Source organism: Phyllostomus discolor, chromosome 1 (assembly GCF_004126475.2).
Source record: "Phyllostomus discolor isolate MPI-MPIP mPhyDis1 chromosome 1, mPhyDis1.pri.v3, whole genome shotgun sequence".
NCBI classification, from domain to species: domain Eukaryota; kingdom Metazoa; phylum Chordata; class Mammalia; order Chiroptera; family Phyllostomidae; genus Phyllostomus; species Phyllostomus discolor.
Genome location: NC_040903.2, coordinates 209,838,684 through 209,861,434, shown reverse-complemented (window position 1 = coordinate 209,861,434; position 22,751 = coordinate 209,838,684). Strand labels below are relative to the sequence as shown.

Here is a 22,751-nt window from a genome sequence, read left to right as displayed (position 1 = left end):
AATAAATAAGGCATTTGACAAATCCAATGGCTTTTCATGATAAAACCCTCAACAATCCAGGAGTAGAAAGAGAATTTCCTCAACCTGGTGAAGTGCACCGACAAAGTGCACCCCACAGTTAACACCATACTCGACGGTGCAAGACTGAGAGCTTTCGACAAGACAAGGGTGTCTGCTCTTATCCCTTCTAGTCAACGGTGTACGGAAGGGGTAGCCTGGGCAACTGGGCAAGAAAAAGAAGTAAGAGTCATTCAGTTGGAAAGGAAGAAGTAAAATTATCCCTCTTGGTGGATGGCATGATCTTGTATAGAGAAAATTCCAAGTAGTACACACACACACAAATGATTACAACTACAAAACAAGTTCAGTCAAGTTGCAAGGTACAAGAACAATATACAAAATTCAGGCATATTTCTATACAACAACAATAAACAATCCAAAAATAAAATGAAGGAAATAATTCCATTTACCATAGCATCCGAAAGAAAAAAATGTTCATGAATAAACGTAACAATCTAAGTACACAGTTTATATGCTGAAAACTACAAACATCATTGAAGGAAATTCCAGGCAACCCAAATAAATGGAAAGGCATCCTGTAGATGGATCAACAACTTAATATTGTTAGGATGGAAATTTCTACCAAATTGATCTACAGATTCAATATAATCCCTGTTAAAATTCCAGCTGACTTTTTTTTTGGCAGAAATTGACAAGCTGATTCTAATATTCTCATAGAAATGCAAGGAAGCTGGAACAGCCGAACCAGTCTTGAAGACAGAACAAAGATAGGAGTTCTCTGGCTTAAACCTGCTTGAATCAGGTTTCTCCAACATCGAGGTTTCAATATGGTTTCAATAATAGACTCTGGGAGCTACCGGGGTGATGGGACAATATCTATGCCAAGACCACCACCCCACCACCACCAGGAGCCCCTTCTGTAGAGCCCCACCATTCATTCCTTCAAGTGCAATGTCAGAGACTCTGAGAAATGCTCATTGTATTGTGGACTCTGATAAACATGCAAACATAAGCAGGAGAAAAAACAGCTGCTGTTGTTTCACTAAGCTCTCAGATTTCTCTTCTGAAGTAGAAAACGACAATTTAATTATGTAAAAACATCTTTAAAATGAACTGCAACGACACAGATGGCTAATCATGGTGAAGGAAAACATTCAGAACAGATGCAGCTGCTGATAAAAAAACTTCAAACAAATTAACCTGGACAGTTACCTAAGGAGACAGTCCAATGAAGGAAGTGGTTAACTCGAGGCTCGTGGGAATGTGTGTGTCATGGCGGGGGGTGGGGGGCGGTGTCAGATAGACACTCAGATAGACATCAGGTAGATACCCTGGATGTAGGAGTGTCCACATGATCTGGAGTGTATGTCTCCAGACCAGTGGTTCTCAAACTTGAGCGTGAATCGGAATCCCCTGGAAAGCTTGTTACAGCCCCAGGGCTCATGAATGGGCAGCTAAAAACTGGGGTCCAAGAATTTACATTCCTAACCATTTCCCAGGTGCTCCTGATGCTCATTGTCCTGGGACCACATTGGAGAACTGCCACTCCAGATGAATTCATTTAAAAGCAACAGATAAGATGACCATATCATTAAATTCAGCTGTCTAAACATACGATTAGGTGATTTTCAGCATATTAGAAAGCTGTGCAATTATTACCACTATGTGATTCAAGATTTTTTAAAGTGCATTTTATTGATTATGCTATTAGAGTTGTTCCATTTTTTGCCCCTTCATCCCCCTCCTCCCTGAACCCCCCTCCTACCAACATCTCCCCCCCAGTTCATGTCCATGGGTCATATATATAGGTTCTTTGTCTTCTCCATTTCCTATACTATTCTTAACTCCCTCCCGTTTATTTTGTATCTGCCAATTATGCTTATTCCCTGTACCTTTTCCCTCATTCTTCCTCCCCACTCTCCTTGTTGAAAACCCTCCATGTGATCTCCATTTCTGTGGTTCTGTTCAGGTTCTAGTTGTTTGCTTAGTTTGTTCTTTGTTTTTTAGGTTCAGTTGTTGATAGTTGTGAGTTTGTTGTCATTTTACTGTTCATAGTTTTGACTTTCTTCTTTTTCTTAGATAAGACCCTTTAACATTTCATACAATAATGGCTTGTTGATGATGAACTCCTTAAATATGACCTTATCTGGGAAGCTCTTTATCTGCCCTTCCATTCTAAATGATAGCTTTGCTGGAGAGAGTAATCTTGGATGGAGGTCCTTGCCTTTCATGGCTTGGAATACTTCTTTCCAGCCCCTTCTTGCCTACAAGGTTTGAGAAATCAGCTGATAGCCTTATGGGAACTCCTTTGTAGGAAACTGTCTCCTTTTCTCTTGCTGCTTTTAAGATTCTCTCCTTGCCTTTAATCTTGGGTAATTTAATTATGATGTGTCTTGGTGTGTTCTTCCTTGGGTCCAATTTCTTTGGACTCCCTGGGCTTCCTGGACTTCCTGGAAGTCTATTTCCTTTGCCAGATTGGGGCAGTTCTCCTTCATTATGTTTTCAAATAAGTTTTCAATTTTCTGCTCTTCCTCTCCTCCTTCTGGCACCCCTATGATTCAGATGTTGGAATGTTTAAAGTTGTCCCAGGGGTTCCTCAGCCTCTCATTTAAAAAAAAATTGTTTCTTCTGTTTCAGTTGAATGTTTATTTCTTCCTTCTGCTCTAAATAGTTGATTTGAGTCCCAGCTTCCTTCCCTTCACTGTTGGTTCCTTGTATATTTTGCTTATTTCATTTTCGATAGCCTTCACTTCTTAATTTTGTGTCTGTACTCAATCATTTCTGTGAGCATCCTGATTACTAGTGTTTTGAACACTGCATCTAATAGGTTGGCTATCTATTCATCACTTAGTTCTGTTTATGGAGTTTTGATCTGTTCATTTGGGTCATGTTTTTTTTTTTTTTTGTCTTGGCACACTTGTTATGTTTTAAGGGGTGGAGCCTTAGGTATTCCCAGGGTGGGGCAACCCACTTCTCTGTGTTGTGGTGCTGTATGTAGGGGAGGGGTCAGAGAGGGAAAAGTGCCTCTTGCTTGGCTCTCATCCCACTTTCAGTCACTTCCCCTGCCACCCACATGCAAATTAGGCCCTTCTGTTGCTGATTTCTGGGTAGGTGGGCTTGTGTACATTCCAGGACCCCGTGGGTCTCTCCAATGAACTCTCCTGTGAGGCTGGGAGTTTCTCCTGCTGCTACAACCCCCGCACGTTTTTACAGCCCGAGGTTTTGAGGCTTTGGTTTCCCACACTGGAACCCCGGGTCTGTCTGTCTTGCTCCCCAGCTATTCCTCTCGGCTCATCTGCACTTGAATGTGGGACCGCCTGCTCTACCAGCTGTGCCTCGCCCAACCCGGTCTGTTGACTTGCCATTCTCTCCACCCCAGCTGCCTGTCTCCACCCTGCCCCACCCCGCCCCACCTCACCAGTCTGGATGGATATTTCTTGAACTCCTTGGTTGTTGGACTTTCATATAGTTCGATTTTCTGGCAGTTCTGTTTTTGTTTTTTTAATTTGTTGTTGTCCTTTTAGTTGTGCGAGGAAGCAAAGCGTATCTACCTATGCCTATATCTTGGCCTGAAGTCTTCAAGATTTCCATCGCTCTCCAAAAAAAACCCCTGTACTCATTAAGTTATCATTCCATTTCCCCCCCTTGTTCAAATTCTGGCAACCATTAATACACCCGTGTCTATAGACATTCCATTGTGTTTGGCTTATTTCAAGTAGCACATGTCTTCAAAGTGCATTCACGTTGCAGCATATACACTGGTACTTCATTCTTTTTATGGATGAAAAATCTCCATTTTATGGATATACCTTATTTTGTTTATCCATTTATCGCTTGATGGATATTTGGATTGTTTCCACTTTTTGGCTACTATGAACATTCAAGTGTTAGTTTTTGTGAGGGCATGTTTCCATTTTTCTTGGATACATAACTAGGGGTGGAATTGCTGGGTCATGATAATTCTGTTTAGCTCTTTGGGGGACTGCTGGGCTGCTTCCCACGTGGCGGCACCTTTTCACATCCCCACCAGCGGTCTGTGCGGGGTCCAGTGTACCCACATCCTTGCCAACACATCGTCATATCTCTTTTGATTACAGTCATTCTACTGAGTGTGACATGGTATCTCATTGTGGTTTTGAGGTTCCCTGATGACTAATAAAGTTGAGTATCTTCTCATGAACTTATTGTTCATTTGTATGTTTTCTTTGGAGAGCTATTTATTCAAACTTTTTGCCCATTTTAAAAACTGGATATTTTTTATTATTGAGCTTTTAGCATTCTGTATACATTCTGGACACTAGAACCTTGTTAGAAATAAAATTTGCAAATGGTTTCTTCCATTCTGAGTTGTCTTTTCACTTTCTTCATTGTGTCCTATAAATCACAGAAGTTTTAAATTTTGATAAAATACAATTTGTTTTTCTTTGGATACTTATGCTTTTGATTGTTATATTTAAGAAAGCGTGGTCTAATCCAAAGTCATAAATATTTACGCCTATGTTTTCTTCTAAACATTTCATATTTAGGTCTTTGTTTCATAGTAACTTTTTGTATATGATATAAATTAAGGGTCCAAGAATACTTCTTAAAAAATGTGAATACCCAGTTGTCATAGCACCACTTGCTGGAAGGACTATTTCCCCCTGATTTGTCTTGGCACTCTCGCCAGAAATTATTTGACCTTAATATATGCATATATTTCAAGACTCGCAATCTTATTCCCTTGACCTATATATCTATCCGTGTGCCCACAGTAGTCTTGATTACTGTAACTTCTCAGTAAACTTTGAAACCACAAAGTGTGAGTCCTTCAACTTTGTTTTTTCAAGATTGTTTTGGCTATTCTGGGCCCCCTGAACTTTTGTAGGAATTTTAAAATTAGCTTGTTGATTTCTGCCAAAAAAATTTTTTTAGCTGGGATTTTTATAGAGTTCCTGGAATCTGTAGATCACTTTGGAGACTATTGCCGTCTTAAAGTTTTAAGTCTTCCAAGCCATGAACGTGAGATATCTTCACATTCACTTAGACCTTCTTTAGGATCTTCTTTCAACATTTTGTTGTTTTCAGAGTACAAGTCTCGTACTATTTTATTTTGAATGCTATTATAAATGGAATTTTAATTGCCTTTTAAAATTGCTAATTGCTAAGTACAAAAATACAATTGAATTCTGTACCAATTGAATTGATCTTATATCCCACGAGTTCACTAACTCTAACAGGCTGGGGCGTGGATTCCCCAGGCTCTTCTGTACCTAAGATCATGCCATCTACGGATGCAGACAGCGTACCCTGCTCCTTTGCGGTCTGGAGGCCTCTGAGTTTTCTTGCCTGTCTGCCCTGGCTCTGACCTGCAGCGTAAAGCGGTGGGAGTGACCCCTTTCCCCGGTCGTAGGGGGAGGCTTCCAGTCTGCCACTGTTAAGCTGTGGGTTTTTTTTTGTGGATGCCCTTCATAAGGCTTTGGAAACGTGCTCCCATTCCTACTTCCTGGAGCGTTTCTTCACCAATAAAGGGTGATGCATTTCATAAAACGTTTTCCTGTATCTGTTTAGATGATCCCATGGCTCCGTCCATCATCCTGATAATGTGGTTACGCTGATTGTTCTCCACAGGTTGAACCAACCCTGCAGTCCAGGGATGCATTTCACCGGGTTACCTCTATCGATAAGGAGAAAATCCAAGTCCCAGGAAGGTTTTGATAATGAGCAGCCCAGAATCTCACAGACACGTTAGTGGCAGAGCCACAGACAGACCCTGCCTCCCCGGCGGCCTCTGTGTTGGCCCTTGGGGGAGGGGCGAGGTTCGCAGGGGAAGGTGGAGCATCGTCAGGGCTGGATTAATGGGCGGCCACCTCACCGCTCTCCATCATTCGTGTTGTGGCCCAAACCCGGGAGGTGGTTTTCCCACTCTCTTCATTCTTTGTTTCGATTTAGGGGGACAGTCTCCCTGTCTCACCGGGAAGCAAGCTGAGGTTCGGCCACATTCAGTGACTTAAGCGTCTCAGGAGGGAGAGGTGGCGCTGGGACTTGGATGCAGGCCTTTGGAACCTAAGTCCCGGGTGTCCTGTGCTCCACGGCTCGCCGGCCCTCGGAGTCCCCAGATTTCCAGGCCCACAGGAGCCCTTCCGCTCCCCCCTCCCCCGCTGGCAGAGGTGGGGCTGTCAGACGCTGGGATCCAAACAGAAAATCCTCTCGAGAAGGGAAACCATTCAAGTTGTCTGACTCCTTGGCGGTGAATGAGCTTCAGGATCAATCATTTTCAGTTATTTTTTAATACAACTTTGTTTCATCTGCAAATTTAGACCGACCGTTACATGGATTGCCTCCCGAGGGGCACAGCAGCTTTGTGGTTAACAGCTAGCTAGACCGCCAGGATGAAAGCCCAGCTCGGGCACATGCTGCCCGTGTGAACGTGGGCGAGTCATCACTGCATCTCGGTTTCCTCATCTGTGAAACGGGGATAACAGTTCCTACCTCCCTGGGCTATTGCGAGCCAGCCCATGTGATGTGTTTAGAATAATGCCCGGTGCAGAGAAAGCACTAAATGTCAGCTATTGTTAATATTAACCACCACATTAACTGCAACTTATTGAGTACCGACTATTGGCAAGCACGGGGTGGGGTGGTTTTTACAAAGACTGGAGCAGGCTCAGAGAGGTAAGCCCACCTGCCCGAGGTCACACAGCTAGGAAGTGGCAGCCCCAGGAGTGGAATGCTAAGCCTCTTGGCGACACCATCCTGACTGCCGGAGGGCGAGTTTTAATCTTGAAAGCACCGGAGGCAGGGAGGGGCCCCGTGGGAAGCAGGTGAGGTCAGAACCATAATCCAACTGAGCTGCTGGGCTGAGGTTTGGGAGGAAAGGGAAGAAGGGGAGACGTGAGAGAAATGGGGCCTCAGCAGAGACGGAGGCCGGCCGGCCGGCCAACAAAGGACGGGAGTGGTCAGGGCTGGGCGCACGGGAACCAGAGGCCCAGGGAGAGAGGCCCGGAGCCCGGCACCGGGGCCCGCAGAGCTCATGGGGGCTGCAGGCGCCGCCCCCCCCCCCCCCCCCCCCGGGAGGCGTCCTGGGCTTGGTTCGCACGATAGTCAGTAACATGGGTCAGCCTCTGGGACCCTGTTCATGCTTCTGCACGGAAGCAGCTGCCCTCACATCTGACCTGCAGACCAGGACTCCCAGCCACCAGAGAAGCCGGGTCCCGGGTTCCCCCAGTTGGTGCCGATCTTAGGGACCCTCGCCCCAGGTCTGGGGGTGTGCCTGCCACCCCCATCAGAGGCCCCATGTCCAACTCTGGGACGGGGAGTAAATGGCATCCCTGTGCCAGAGGGATGGGCGGGGTTGGTGTGCCAACTCCCTCACTCAAAAGATGACCCCCAAAGCATGGCCAGCTGTGCACCCCACCTCAGGGAGCCAAAGGCCCCCTGCAAACAGATGCTCCGTCCTGTTACTGTCGATGGTGTGGCAGTGGGTGACCCCTCAGCATCTCTGAGCCCCCGTGTCCCCATCTGTGAGACGGCAGCTGCCTGCCTCGGCCACCTCAAGGAACCATGGGGGAGACTGAAGACATGTAAAAGCACGGAGCTCACTGCCTGCCTCTGGAGGCCTCACCTTGAACATGGAGGCTCTGGGGAATGCGAACTGGAGGCCACTGGTCCCAGAAACCCCAGCAGGGCCGAGAGCACTTGCTGCTTCTGCACCCCACTGGCAGGCTCTCTGCATTAAACATTCGGCACACGGGCAATGGCAGGGTGGGGCTGTTGGGTTCCCTGGGTGCACAGACCACACAGACCCAGCAGGGGCCTCCTTCCTCCCCGCTTTCCTTTCTGCCACCCCCCCCCCACCCAAAGTCCCAGAGCCGACATTCCAACTCAGCCGAGGGCCCTCTCACCAGAGTCAACATCGCGACCAGGCAGAGGAGAGCACCGTGGAGTCGGGCAGACCTGAGTGCCAGGCCTGCTCGTGGCATCTCTCACCTGTGTGTGGCTTCCTGAGTCCCCGTTTCCTCACCCCAGAAATGGGGACCATGCCAGCCGGCCAGCGGGGCTGTGTGTGCAGACTCTAAGTACTGACCGTAAGGGGCTAGGTGCCACGCTGGGGCTGGGGCGGGTCCCTGTGACGGATGCGTCTGCCGAGCTGCAGCTGGGGGCCCTGCCCCTCCTCTGTGTCACTGCGAGTCTGAACACCACCCGCGTCCTTTACCGGGTCTGCTCTAAGTCAAGGCCCCCTTAAAACTGGCTTTGCTGCTTTTCCCCAGGCGGCACCACAGCGTGAAAGTGGGCACGCTGAGCTGGCCCAGTCCAGCCTCCCGCCAGTGTCCTCGGAAGCCTCTCTCAGACCTCCCCATGGCTGAGGTCCAGGCTTCACGACAGGTCCCCTGATTTGAAGGGGAGAATCGAGGGGGGGCCCAGCACCTTTCTGCTGTTTTCGACGCATCCCTATTGAAGCGCGGCTCCCTGCCCACGCACGAGATGAGGGGCATCGGAGCCAGCGCTGGAGGCCTGAGCAGCAGCCCGGCGGCGTCCAGGGCACGTTGCTGTGGGAGTCGAGACACGGCTGCGGCAGTGGCCCCCTGCTCGCGGCCCCACAGCTCTGGGGCTGAGCTCTTGAACTCAACAGGTCTGAGGCGTCCTGATCCCCACCTCCTTGGCTCTGGCGTGGTGGCAGTGCCAACCGGATCAGTGGGCGGGCTCTGGAGTCACTGCCTACGGTGCCTAGGTGAGGGTGCTTTTCCCACCTGGGCCTCTGTAGTTCCAACTTCGCTGCATCTGAGACTGGCTACATCCTTCATCTTCTAATAACGCTGGAGGAACTTGTCATAGACGCCTACAAGGGGTACAGGCATGTGTGTGCTCAGCCCCTCTTCCCTCAGAACCACACTCCTAGGGGCCCCCAAAGCCCCAGGGGCCAGCACAGCTGAGTGACCAGGGTTGATGGTATTTTCTCTCTCGAGACTGGAATTCTGATGCACACCAGTGAGCTGAGTGAGGGGGCTGGCGCTGTCATGCATCAGTCTGGGGCCAGGGGAGGCCACGGTCTGCTGTATGGACCGACCATGAATTTGAGAAAGCCAGCCCGCCGCCAAGGGACAGGATGAGACAGGCACACGCGGAGAAATGAGGAGCGAGGAAGAGTCTGGACACCCCCTGAGGCCCCGAGCCAGCCCCGGGGGAGGCCAGCTGTGTCACTGTGTCCTTGGGATCCCTAACACCCCCCCCCGCCATCCTGATTTTAAAAAATGTTCCCCTTCAGCTCAAGAGAGCTGCGTGGGCTTCTGCTGCTGGCAGGTGAAGGGCCTTCGGACCCAGCTCACGCCCAGCATGTGGCGGGTCCCGGGCCCCTCCACCTCCGACCCCTCTGCTTGCCGCACTGAGCTGGCCCGGCTGCGGGAACATCCCGGAGTGGACTCCAGGGCAGGTGGCCCAGACATCTGGCTCTGTCTAGTTGGGACTGTCCCTTGGGCAAGTCCCTGCCTCTCTTTGGGCCGCAGTTTCCCACTCTGGAATGTAGGAAGCCTGGTCTAAAAATTTCCAAGATCCGCCCTGGCCAGGTAGCTCGGTTGGTTAGAGCATCACCCCAATGTGCCAGGGTTGTGGGTTCAATCCCTGGTCAGGGCACATACGAGAATCATCCAAGAATGCACGAACAAGTGGAACAACAAATCAATGTTTCTGTCTCTCCCTTTCTCTAAAATTCTTTTTTAATTTTTATTTTTTTAGAGAGGGAAGGGAAAGAGGGAAAGAGGGGGGGAAGGGAGAGAGAGAGAGAGGGAGAGAGAGAGAGGGATGTGTGATGCCTGGGTTGCAGCCCGCGCTCAATCCACTGAGCTGTGCCAGCCAGGGCTTTCTAAAATAAATTTTTAAAAAAGTTCCAAGATCCCTTTTAATCCTAGTCTTCAGAGACTATTTGTTGCCAACCACGAGGAACTCAGAGGAAAATTGCTTTCATTTAGATTAAAAAAAAATTGAGCCTTTCTCCACTATGCCCTATTAGCTGTTTTAATAAACCACTCATATCCAGAAAGTGGAAGTAATCCAAATTTCTATCAACCGATGAATAAGTATAGTATTATTCAGCCACACCAAAGCATGAGGCACTGCTACATGCTCCAGCACGGATGAGCCTTGCAAACACCACGCTCAGCAGCGGCAGCCGATCACAAAAGGCTGTGGGCCGGCTGACTCTGTGTATATGAAATGTCCAGGGCAGATACGTCCAGACAGACAGGAAGTCAAGTCGTGGCTGCCAGGAGCAGGGGTTGGGGGGTTGGGAGTAAGTAATTGCTCATGGGTTAGAGGGATTCTTTTGGGGGTGGGGCAAGTGTTCTAAAATTGATTGTGCCGATGGCTACACAACTTTGTGAACACCCCTCAGTTGCACACCTTGAAGGTGCGGCTTTATGGTAAATGAACTGTATCTCAGTAAAGCCGTTACATTCAACAATAAAACCGCCCAGTCGGTGTGTCTTGTCATTGGGCTGTGAAGTGACACTTCAGAGCGCCACGGTGACTGGTTCACAAGGGCGCATCCTTGGAACCCTGACCTTGGCTTAGGAGACACTCTACCAAACGTGCCGTTTCTCTGGTGGCCCCCGAGACGGAGGCAAGACCAAGGTCATTTCCGCCATGGGGGCTGAGTGTCTCTGGGGGCCTGGCGCCGGGTCCGGGATGGCACACACACACGTACATACGTGAGCCCACAGCACCTGCAGTTCCTCCCGTCTCGGCCCCCGCCCCACCCCCTCGGGCTGAGGGGCTCAGAGGAAAGACCGGGCGTGTGGGGTTTTCTGGGGTTCCGTTTGTGCAATGCCCCCTAACTGGGTTTGGAGACACAGAACTGACCTTTCTCGCCCCAGGCAGGTGCTCTGGGGAGCTGAGGAAGATGAGGCGGGGGAGGGGAACAAGCCCTGAAAGCTCTGGAAATCCTTGGATTCCTGAGCTGAGCTTTATTACAACAAAGGGAGAGAAGATTTAGGGTGCCGCTGGGAGCATGTCAGCTCCCAAGGGCCCATAACTCGACTCAGCTCCACACGGCTCACCCAATGCATACCCCCAAGGTCCTGGGCGCCTTGTGCATGAGCCACGACACAGACAAGCACTTCCTGGTGGGCGTCCGAGGGAAGGAGCTGAAGGAGCCCATTGGTTGGGGACAGTGTTGCCCCCAGGCGTGCCTGGGGTCAGAAGGTCAGTGCACAAACCCCAGCGCTGCCCCTTCCTCCTGTGTGGCCCTGGGCAACTAAACCTCGCTGTGCCTGAGTCTCTCCAGCTGGGAAACGGGGAAGTAATAATAGTGCCCACCTTCCAGGGCGTCGTGAGAACTCAGTGAGCTGATGTTCACCTGTAACGCGCCCTGCCTGCTCCATAGTCAGCTCACAGTAAGTTTTACCTCCTGTCACTGTTCAAGAACCTCCAGGGGCCTGGACTTCGGTAAAACACACGTTTACCCCGGGTTCTCCAGTGAGGTGGGCTGAGCTGCGCCGTAGGTCCAGGGTTCACATGCATGGCTAAGGCCAATCGGGCCCTATGTGACCACGAAGGCCATTCGCCCCGTGACTTCCCTGAGGCCTGTGGCCTGGGACTCTGCTCCTGTCTGGACCAGTCCCTGACGGCGTTCACAGCTCGGAAGCTCAGGGTGGAAGAGAGGCTGCCCACGTGACGGCTGTGCGACTCGGGAAGTCTCACCGCCTCCCCAGCCTCAGTTTCCCTCTGTAAAATGCAGGTAAAAGAGACCGCCCGCCTCACAAGGCAGCGGCGACGCGAAATGAAAGTGCACCGAGAAGCAGCAGGCACATGGCTCCGTCTGTCCCCTCCCCTGCTTCTCCTGTCCCAGAGGGGAAGAGGAGGAGGAAGTGACTTGGTGTTTCCAAAGGCAACACCTGGAAACGCATCCGCAGGGACACAAAGGGAGTTTTCTGCAGGGACAAACTCGGGCCAGCTCTTGGCTCTGTTGTGAGCCTGGCCGAGCCGGGGGAATGCCCAGTGACCTCTGGCTTGAGGACAACGGTGGGCCAACTGCAACGGGAAGTCCTGGCCACCAGGAAGGGCAGAGGTCCCTGCACTGGGATGCAGGGGTGCGGAGCCCCTGGGGCTACCTGGTCTCAGCCCGTGCAAGCCAGCAGCATCCCGACAGGCAGGTCCCCTCTGGGAGCTGGATCTCATTCTTGCTCCTCAGAGGAGGCCAGACCCCGGGGCAAGGGGAGGGGGAGGGTGGAGTCCACGCCCCGCAAACCCACCAAACTCAACTCCGAGGAAGTGGAGATGAGCGGTCCTCACTCGTAGCCACCTCACTGCACAGAACAACGGCTGCCAAGGGCACACCCCTTTGAAGGTGTCCTGAAGAGCCCTGGACGGCCAGCAGCCGCAGGGCCAGGATGCAGATGAGGCGGCTAGTGGAGGGTGGCGGCCGCGGCCCCATCAGGCCTCACCCCTGTAAACTGGGGCTCTGCGCCCACCTCCTGCGGAGCTCACAGAGCGGCAGCTCCTCCTCGGGCCCACCCTGGGCAAGTGCGGCCAGTTCCTGGACCACGCTGTAGCCACATGGGGTCCTTCCTGGCATCCAGCAGCCGAGACTCAGATCCCCTCAACCTTCTGGTCAGCAGAGAGCGGCTCTTGGGGGGCCGAACCCCTGTGTGGGGCCCCTCTGTGACCTCAGTGAGGAGATGGATGTCGTTTGCTGGGTCTGCCCTCCCCGGGAAAGGTGGCTGCAGGTGCTGTTGACACGGGCAGCATTCGTAACCCGGTGGGGTCCCGGGCACACCCAGAGAAGATTTGAAAATGCCGATTCCCAGGCCCCACACCAGGCTCTGGGTTTTGGTTTTGGAACCTGGTCCCGGATGTGGGGCAGAGCCCCTGGGCAGCTGTGGTGGGCATGCCCCGGGGACTCTCATCCAGAGACTCCGAGGGAGCCCTGGGGCCCCAAACAGAGCCTCTGTTTTCAAGGCGAAGCAGAATGGCAGGGCTAGGGGCAGGCATGTCCTGACAGAACCCTGGGCCAGCATAGCCTGAGGGCCCTGCACCCCCCGAACTCACCGGGCATGGAGAAGGGGGACAGGAAGGCAGTCTCGACGGGCTCCGGCTCTGGGGGAGGCGGTGGGGGTGGGGGCTGCTGTTCCTGCTCCCGCTGAGGGTCGCCGTCTGGGTTTTCCAGGGGAATGTTCCCGTTTTTGATGTTTTCGGGCCTCCCGTTTTGGAGCGGCTTTCTGCCGACTCCGTTCGCTGAGTTGATCAGCCTCTGCCTCTGTGTGGACAGGGGGCAAGACAGACAACCGGATGTGTGACCGTATTAGCCTGCTCCTTGACACGCACCCAGCCCTCAGGTTTCCAGAACACACGCCCAGAGGTCGGTTTGCCTGTGAATGACCCGAGGACCTTGGCATTCAACCACGTTTGCTCAGCTCCTTTGGGGCCGAGACCAGCAAGCCCCTGGGGGACGGTCAGAGGCCTGGCCGCCTCTCTTCTGAGTGCCACCCTGACCACCCAGCCCGTGACACTGGATGACAGTGGTCATTCCGGCCCTCCCCGTGGATGTCCCCAAGCCACCTGAAGATACTCACAGGAGAGGCCTTGCATGTTTTAAACTAAAAATTATTTAAGTGTACCATAAAAAACTGCACTTACATTAAGTGTATAGCCCAGTGATGTTTTATATCAAGGTGCAGAACATTTCTAGGCCCTCATAAGACTCCCTCAGGCACTTTCCCTAGTCTGGGTGTCCCCTCTCCCCAAAGCCAAGCAAAGTAACCACTACTCTGACTTTTAGAAACATAAATCACTGTTTTCTGAACTTGACCTTCATATAAATGCATTCAAATTGCAGGTACTGCTTGAAGTCTGGCTTCTTTCACTGAATCTAATGTCCATGAGAGCCATCCATGTTGTCGCATAACTCAGCAGTCTGTTGCTTTTCGTGGCTGTATAGTATTCCCCCATAGAAATAACCTGCGGTGTATCGTTTGCCTGCTGATGGGCATTTGGGGTGTTTCCCTATTTTGGTTATTATGAAGAATGCTGCTCTGAACATTTGTGTATGTGTCTTTAAGTGAACAGAGCACTCATTTCTATTTAAATGTGGAATTAGTAGGTCATAAGGTCGGTGCATGTTGAACCATTTCACACTTGTACCAGCCAGGGGTAGAATTTCAGTTGCTTCCCATCCTTGTCAACACTTGATATTGTCAGTCCTTTTGATTTAAGCCAGTCTGGTGGGTATGTGGTGGTACCTGATCATGGTTTGAATTTGCATTTCCCTGATGACGAATGATGCCGAGCATCTTATTGGGTTACTGGCCATGTGGATAGTCTCTGCTGGCCAGGTCTTCTGCCGTGTCCAGTGCACATGCTCTCAGCCAACCTGCCCCTTCCTCCCGCCAGCTCACAGTAGCTACGGATGAAGGCTGGCCCTTTCCACCCGAGCGGAAGTTAATCTTTCTCACCAAGCCTGTGGGTTTCTACTAAACCAGGGAATGGCCGAGGCCGTATTTCCAGAAACCAACAGGTTCCCACTTTCCCAAGAATCTGCTTGCCTTTGCACAGCTCACCTCATCTGGCTCCCATACACAGTATCTACAGATCAGCTTTAGGCTCCGTGACTACCGATTGTCACACAATGGACACAGACCCCCCCGCCCCCGCCCCGTAAGGACTTTAGCAGGACTAAAGGAGTTGGTGAACGTGTCCCAGGCGACACTCTGTAACGGCGTGCCCCACACCTAGCCTCATGTTTATTGGAAGTGAGAAAAGTGTTATTACTTGAAGTGGAAGGCACGAGGGAGAACCACTCGGTCTTTAGCAGAGTGGAGACTCCCGCGGCCCTGGGAGGCAGAACCACATGGCTTTGCCGAAGTGGGGACCCCTGCAGCTTTAGAAGGGGGAACCACCACCCTGCTTTAGCAGAGATCCTGGTGACACAGCTGATGGTGCTGAGAACCGAGGGAGGCCTACCAGCCGAGACAGATTACTGGGAAGAACCGGGGGCTGCCTGAGCCACGGACTTCTATTTCTTTCCCTGAGATATGGTACCCCAGACTGGGCAAAGGGGGGAAGGAAGACTGTGTGTGTTTGTGGGTGTTTTAAGGGACTTTGGGATTCTGATGAAGACATTAGGTCACTCCTTTATATCCGCATAGCATGAAATAAACATTTCCTTTCCTGCTCACGAAAAATAAATAAGTAACTGAAGTGGAAGCACGTTATTCCTTTACGAGGAAGAGGAGCTGACCCCTTCACTGTCTCCACATCAGTTTTAGGTGGGGACCCCCACACCGTGAAGTCCAGGGTGGAAACCCAAAGTATTTTCCCCATCCTTGCCCCACCAAAAAGAGCAAAGCGGTCTATGCCTGAGACTCCGATGTGGAGGCTTGGTACTCTGCTCCCCACGCAGGGTCAAATGACAGGTCACCCTCGCAGGAAAAGAAAAAACCCAGCTGTGCACAGACAGGATTGCAACGTTGGGGCAGGACTCAATAGCGCCCGGATGGTAGCAAGGGGGCAGGTCATAACTCTAACTTCATAGGAACAAAGAGAAAATTGTATCTGAAGAAATGTCTACAGCTGTATGAGGCTGTATCAGGAGAGGCATAGATCACAACGCAAAGGAGGTGCTGGGCCCACGTGCCGAGAGAGACCGCCCGGAAGGTTCCCACGGGGGAGTAACTAGATGGAGAGGCCTGGGACCCTGTCACGCCAGGAAGGTGGGAGGTTCCGAGGATGTGAGGTTCAAGGAGAAGATCGGGGTGGCAACTGCTGCCTGGTGTTCCGAGGGCTGCCCCGTGGAAGAGGCAATATAACAACCAGCTGGAGCAGGGGCTGGCTGTCACAGAGGGAGCAGCGACACAGAAGGAGGGGCACAGCGGAAGTGGGGTGGACTGCCCCCGAGGAATCCGTGCCGTCTAGGCTCAGATTTGGGTCAGAACCCCTCTTCTGCCCCCTTGTTCCAGCTCTCTCGTAGATCAACAGGAAGCGCCATCCTCTCCCCCAGAAAGCCATCAAGAGGGTTCATGCTATAACACACAGGTAAAACACCCAGCACCTGCCTAGCACACAGTAGGTGTTCAGAAAACGACAGCTGCTTGTACCAGCTCACAAGGACCGGCACCCAGGTGTGAGCCGAGGAGAAGCGCAGTGTGGGGAGGAGCAGGTGGGAGACCAGGTGAGACGGTCCCCAAGGAGGGAGAGTGACTGGGGGGAGGGGGGTGACCTGCTGGTTGCCTGGACAATTCACTGCTGTGGCTGGGGGTGAGGACGGTCAAGTCTCGTAGGACACAACCCTGGAACGAAGGAGAAACGGAGCCCTCCTTCCACGCCCCCCACCCGGCCCCCTCGCCAGGCACCCACCCTGTGCACTTTCTCTCCGACGATGAACAAGTAAGGGCATCCGCCCCAGGGGCACATCGACTGTGGGTTAATTGTAGCTTTGCCAACTTTTCTGGACTGCTGGGGAATTAAAGGACTGGAGAGGAAATGAGACCCAAAGGTCTAAAGAAACCACCTTGAAACTAGACATTTGGGGGGGGGGGCTTCACTCCCCCCCACTCCCCTTCCAGGGTGAATCTCCCCAAGACCCTGCTCAGCCTCCGGGCTTCCCCTTTCTGCTGCGTCAGGAAATTCTGAGTTGGAAGCGCCCCGCCCAGCACCCACACACAGGGACACTGAGGCCCGTGAAGACTGGGTTAAGGTCTAATGTGAGATGAAAACTTGGAATTACCTCCCCAGTCCCAGCACGGTGGAAAACAAGGTTTTCTCAGCAGCTTAAAACACTCAGTGGCCTGGCAACCAGCGTGTCACCGGCTCATCAAAACCCCATCATCTCACCTCCCTGCTTGTCCATGCCATGAAAATACGCTATGAACCCAAATCCCCGAAGCCTTAGGAGTCGCTCAAACCCCCCATTTCACCCCTAACGCCAGTGGGTGCAATTCTCACGCTCATAAAGAGAGGCTGGGATTCAGCAAGATTTCATTGCTTTCAATTTTACCGATTTGCACCAAACAAAAGGATTCAGGATAAGTCAAAGCTTGCAATGTTTTCCTTTCTTCATACAGAGAGTGCACATGGCGTAAGAAATCAAAGTAACACTGTTCAAAATCCAGAAACCGGAGCACCGAGCAGCCCGCCCACCCTTGCATGTAACCCACTTGCTGACTACCGATTGTTTGCCATCGGAGTTTCGAGTTCTCTGGTAACTACCTGCGTCTGAGGATGTGTACCTAAAACTCCAATGTGCAGCCAGATGGGAGAAGTCGGTAAGCAATAAGCTGTGCACTTTGCTACACTGTTGGTACAATAAATATCAAACTTAAAACTTGTTTCAAACGAGAAAGAGAAGAGGTACAAAATCCTAGCAAGACCACGAGGGTACCGAGGGAAAAGAAGTCCCCAGTGGTGACAGCCACCCACCTGTGTCTCAGCTCCCCCCCGCCCCCAGTGTCGTTCTAGCCATAGAGAACAGGTGTGTGCTCATCCTTTTTTTTTTTTTTCTTCTCTAGCTAACAGACTGGCCTTTCTCCAACTAGTTTTACTCTAGTGCCTGACAAAACAGTGAAACATCTTGGCAGCGTGTTCAATGCTGCCTGCCTTAAAATTGCACCCCCCCCCCCCCCGCCCCATTGGATCCTTTGCTGTTTGCGGCGATGTTCGGGCTTCCGTCCTGACACCACAGGAGCGGTGCCCAAGGCCAGCCTGGCAGAGCTCGCTCCGGTGGCCCAGCCCCAGGCGGCGTCCCGACAAGCCAGGGCCCCCTCCAAGGACCAGAGCCCCCCTGAGGCCACGCGCTCTCCTGGTCCCTGAAGCAAACCCACCTCGTTGATGATGATCCTGCTGGCCATCCGCAGTCGGGTCCTGGGCCCAAACTTGTTGGTGATCATTATGCGTAAGCCTGCCTCCGGGAAGCTGAACTTGGGGGGGCTGGAGCTCATGACCTCATCCACCATCACCACTGGGTTTTTGCCGTACTGGGGCTCCTCCTTCACTGTATGGAGCACAACGCCGTGATTAGTGCCGAAGTCCCCCTGCAGACGCCACCCAGGTGCCAGGGCAGCCGACCGCCTGCCCCTCTGCTGCAGACTTCGCGGGCTGAGGTCTCAGCAGCCGGCGGCCCCCTGGGAGGCTGGCTTCGGCTCCTCCCACTAGTCAAGCGGCCATTGGCTTTGAACCACCTGCCAGCTTGAAGAATGAGACACCGCCCCACGGTCTCCCCATTACAGGCCCACTCAGGGACAGCCCCTCGACATGTATCCCCCCCCACTGATCAGTAGCCCCTCTCTTCCGGGGCCCGGTCTTGGCTAACTGCAAGGATCTTTCAGTTCCTGCTCTGAGTCTCACTGGGCAGCCCACCGTGACTGTGAAGGGACCTTGCTTCCTCCTGATTGCAGGGGCGCCAAGGGTCCCCTGGAGTGGAATGTGCTGAAAAGCACCAGAGACCACCTGCTCTGTCTTGAAGGGACCATCTACACCCGACACAGAAGGCTGCTTCTAGCTTTGTTCTCCGTGACGCAGGCAGCAGCCAGGGCAAAGGCTGGGCTCCCAGGCCCTGGAACGGGAGGCTGTGCCCAGGAGGGCAGCCCGCTTGCTGAGGCTGCACGGGGAGCTACTGGCCGAGTCCAGTGTCTCCGGTGAGCCTGGCACCCTCCGGCAGGCAGGCCGCTGTCTCTGACCCCGTGCATCTTCTCGGGAGGCTGAGGACCGAATCCCCCAAGGCCCCAGCCCTCTTCCCTGCTACCTTCCCGAACACGCGCAGGGCAGGAGTCCTGGAGGATCTGACCTCTACCTCCAGAGTCCCAGAGGGGGGCCCCAGTGACAGAACCACTCGTGACCACAGCACACAGAAGCAGGCAGCATCCCCTCCAAGGGGCTGCCACAGCAGATATGCCCGGCCCTCTGCACTGGCCACCAGCTCCTGGCGCTCATGTGTCCTTCCCAGGCAACGGGGTAACCAGGAGTAACCAGGGCGAACTCCTGCCAGAGTTAATGGCACAGACAGGAACCAGTGCACACCAGACACGCACCCTTACCCAACAGGCAGCAAGGCTCAGCAGACAGGAGGCGGGCGGGTTAGAAACGGAGCCAGGAGGACCATGCATTTGCCGGAGATGGGCACGCTGGGCTCGCGGTGTTTTATTTATTTTTTTCCAATGCATGTGTTATCGCTCGGATGGAAGCAGATTACTTACAATTTAGAAGGCGAGGAGCGTTAAGGAGACAAAGGCCAACAGAGATCGCCAGAGACGATTAGCGTGCGGCGGATGCTGAGAGTCTGGGGCAGCACTCCTGGCGGTGGCCGAGAGGCCGCGGGGTTATTGGAAGGGGGGTGTTAGTCGGAGGGCTGCTGCCACCGGGCCTTCGGTGCCTGGGGCCTCTGGCCTCCAGCGTCCTGGCCCCTCTCCTGGCTGACTTCCCTGGCGAGGTCCCACTCCGAGGAGCAGGAGCCCCCGAGCCCACTGCCCCTCCACACTGCGGGAAAGCCTGGATCCCTCCCTACTCCGAACCCCCAGTCTATATCAGAGGGAGGTGGGAACCAGTAGAACAGCTAGCTGCCTGGGGACAGCTGGGCTCAGAGGGGGGGAGCCTGAAGAGTGTTCAAGGCGAGACACGCGATACCTGGCACCCTGGGCACCTGGTCCTAGTGCCACCCGCCAAGTGGCAGTGCAGGGTGGTGTTCTGAGCCGAGGGTGGCTGCTCAGAAGGTAACTCAATCATAGAGTGGCTCCCGGCGGTTTAGCTGGAGGCCAGGTATTGCTCTTTACTTCCTGCTGCAAGCCGAAGCTGGGGCCGGGGCCGGGGCAGGATGGGAAGGTCCCACAGTAGCCCCAGCCAGTGGTCAGGGTGGCCCTGGCTGCCAGGCTATGTGAAAATCCACCCGAAACCAGTGATAAGAGGCTGCACACCCTGCAGTGGTGGGACGTGGGGGCGCCTCCCTGCCTCAGCTCTGGGGACCTTGCTATATTGTGCTCTGCTTTCTCGAGCAGAATGAAGGTATGGTGTGAAAGGTTTGTGCAAGTTTTAAAAAATCCAGGGCCCCCTCCGTCAGGCAGGCAGGCAGCAGTAGGAAGCTCTCGGGGCCGGCACCCGAGGTAGTGGGCACTTCCTGCCGGCCTCAACGGACTCACCGCTTGGGACTCTGCCCTTTGTCATCGAGGTTCCTGAGGCCCCAGGAACACTATGTCCAGGACAGCAGCCAGCCTGTCCCGAGAGGCTGTGCGGGGACCTCGGGGCCACTGTCTGTGCGGCCAAAATCCAAAACAGCAGCCACGCTGCTCCCCGCCCTTCCAAAGAGGCTGTCCTAGAAATGGCTCTCCCCAGTGGGGGGGGGGCCAGGCTGTGGCCTTGACCACACCTGTACCTTGCAGCAGCCCAGCAGGCATCTTATTCGCTCGCTGCTGAGACGGGAGACCATGCATTTCCCTACGGTGCACAGGGGAGGCAGCCCCTCGCTGGACCCGCCCCAGGGAAGACTGGGAGGGGGCCAAGGGGTGTGGATTCTGGCCCCACGTCCCAGACACGGGCAAACAGGCTCCGCTGAGACCACCTGGTCCCACCACTGACGTCAGCCTGGAAGAGGACTGGCTTGCCCAGGGCTGTGGGGAGCACAGGGGAGAAAACACCCCTCAGGTGGCCAGGGCCCACCCCTCGACCTCACCGACACCATGGGTGGAACTTGGGGGTGTGGCTTTAGCCCTGTTTTTCCTGTCCGAATTACAGGAACCCGTGCAGGCCTTCACTCTGGGCTCAGGTGAGACTGGATTCTCTCTCCCTCCTGGCAGCCACCCCCAGAGGGGGTCACCTGGTATCCGGCTAGACTGAGACGAGGTTTTTAAAGCAGCAAGCGGTCAGGCCTAGATGGTCAGGAGGACCTGACAGAGGGGCCGAGCGCCGGCTCCAGGGGCCCAGGACCCCCAGACAGGGGGCCACAGGGAAGCTGCGGAGGCCAGGCTACAGCCCAGGGCAAGGCTCCCCGGGTGACTCCAGGAATTCCTATTCGGTTCTGTGCCCGCCTTTCCCAGCCTCGCTCTTCCTCCGGGCAACGAGCCAGAGGTCTCTCCGGAGTAGAGGCCTCCAAACTGAGCCTGGCGCTTGAGAACCCACAGGGGCAGCCGGGCCTGCTCTGTCTCCCCCAGCCCTCAGCTTCCTGTCACTGGCCTTCTACAAGGGACAGACAGGTAACTCGCTTGGCTGCCTCTCAGAAAAGCCACGCAGGCCTTGGGTCTCGGCCAACGCAGCTCGGGGAAATCCCCGGGGACGAGACTGCTGGCAGCTTCTTCCTCTACGCAAACACCTCCCACTCTGACTCCCTCCTCGTCTAGGGTCCTGTGACCGAAGGAAAGAGTGACAATTTAGACGGAGAGTGTGTGCATGCGTGCGGAGACGAGAAGGGGGTGGTGGTTTTGGGGGACGTGGTCCGGCCACTCCTGTCTGCTCAGCCTTACCTCGCCCCAGCAACGGCACAGAAGGGTCGTCAGAGCTGCTATCGCAGCAATCATTACCGTCCTCCAGCTCACTGCTGACCGTGTTGCCGTTGGCAACGGTCTTCTGTTTGATGGTGAAGAAGGCCTGCATCTTCACATTGTACCTGGAAGTGAAGGCGGGGGCGGGGTCAGAGCGGCGGCTCTCCCCCTCCGCTCACACCCCTCACAGACTCGGGGAGCTGGGGGGCACAGCTCCTCTGCAGCTGAATGGGCTTCCCCAGCAGGAGCTGCAGAACCACATGCAGGCCGATGGGCCTGTGCCTCCTAAGACCTTGGTGGGATTTCCGGGGGCATGAAACACCTGTAGCCCAAGAAAACAACCGAGACCTCTTACGGCTGGTCACCAGCCCGTCCCGATACAGGGAGTTCCGCTCAGCCTCGGGGACGGGCTCAGAGGAGGCGTCGCTGGGCTTGTCCTCTCTCCGGCAGCTGAGTCTCTGGGTCACCCCTGTGTCCCTGCCAGCCAGCACTCCCTGTCCCCCCCCAAACACAGAGAAGCCCCCCTCCACCTCAGACCCCCGGCTGCCCACCTCCCCGAAGGGCTCCCAGGAGCACAGCTGTGAGGGTCAGTTCTCCCTCGGTGTGGCAGGGTACCCCCCACTTTTAGAAAACATCACAGGTCACGGCCTCCTAGAGCTCAGCATTGCTGTTCTCTTTAAACACCTGCGCAGGTGTGAACAGGAAGATAAAACCTGCATGTGGCCCACCTCAGGAGTAGTGCTTCCTTTTCCCTTTTAATTTTTTTATTGTGGAAAAACACACACGACATAAAACCTGCCACTTTAATTACTTTCCACTCTGAGGCGCACCGTTCAGTGCCACCAGCCACATCTACAAAGGGTGACCACCTGCACGGTCTGCTTCCAGAGCTCTCCCAGCATCCCCAGCAGAACCCTGCACCCACGGACCGATCCCTTACTCACTGCCGCCCACTCCAAGCACCTGGGGATCCCGGTGTCACAGGGGACTCTGGCCACGGAGCAGAGAAGCTGTGGGTGCAGGCGGAGTGGGCCCTAAGAACCGCCTGGAGAGGGGGCGCAGGGCCTCCTGGGCTGCACGCTGGGGCAGGGCGGGGGCTTTTCCGAGACACACGGTCACGGCTTTCTCTCTCTGTGAGTCGGACTCTCCCAGGAACCTCACTAAACGGGTGAGGTTACAGACGGTATTTGTCCTTTTGTGGCTAGCTCCTTCCACTCGGCATGAAGTTTGCAAGGCCCATCCCTGCTGTAGCCGGGGACAGATGTCCTTCCTTTGTCATGGCCGAGGAATCTTTGTCAAGGG

The 22,751-nt window shown here is 53.9% G+C and overlaps 1 protein-coding gene across 2 annotated transcripts in view; it reads right to left on the bottom strand.

Moving 5' to 3' along the window:
- The window catches only part of SLC24A4 (solute carrier family 24 member 4), a 133,782-nt gene that overhangs the window by 18,722 nt on the left and 92,309 nt on the right, over nt 1-22,751 (bottom strand). Inside the window, exons 10-12 of one of the 2 annotated variants that reach the window (XM_028507328.2) lie at nt 21,432-21,574; nt 17,808-17,977; nt 13,042-13,249 (exon numbers count right to left, since the gene is read on the bottom strand). In XM_028507328.2, the coding sequence (XP_028363129.1) occupies nt 13,042-13,249; nt 17,808-17,977; nt 21,432-21,574 (521 nt within the window). The remainder of the gene's footprint in view (nt 1-13,041; nt 13,250-17,807; nt 17,978-21,431; nt 21,575-22,751) is intronic. The other variant, XM_028507329.2, reaches the window with a different exon arrangement.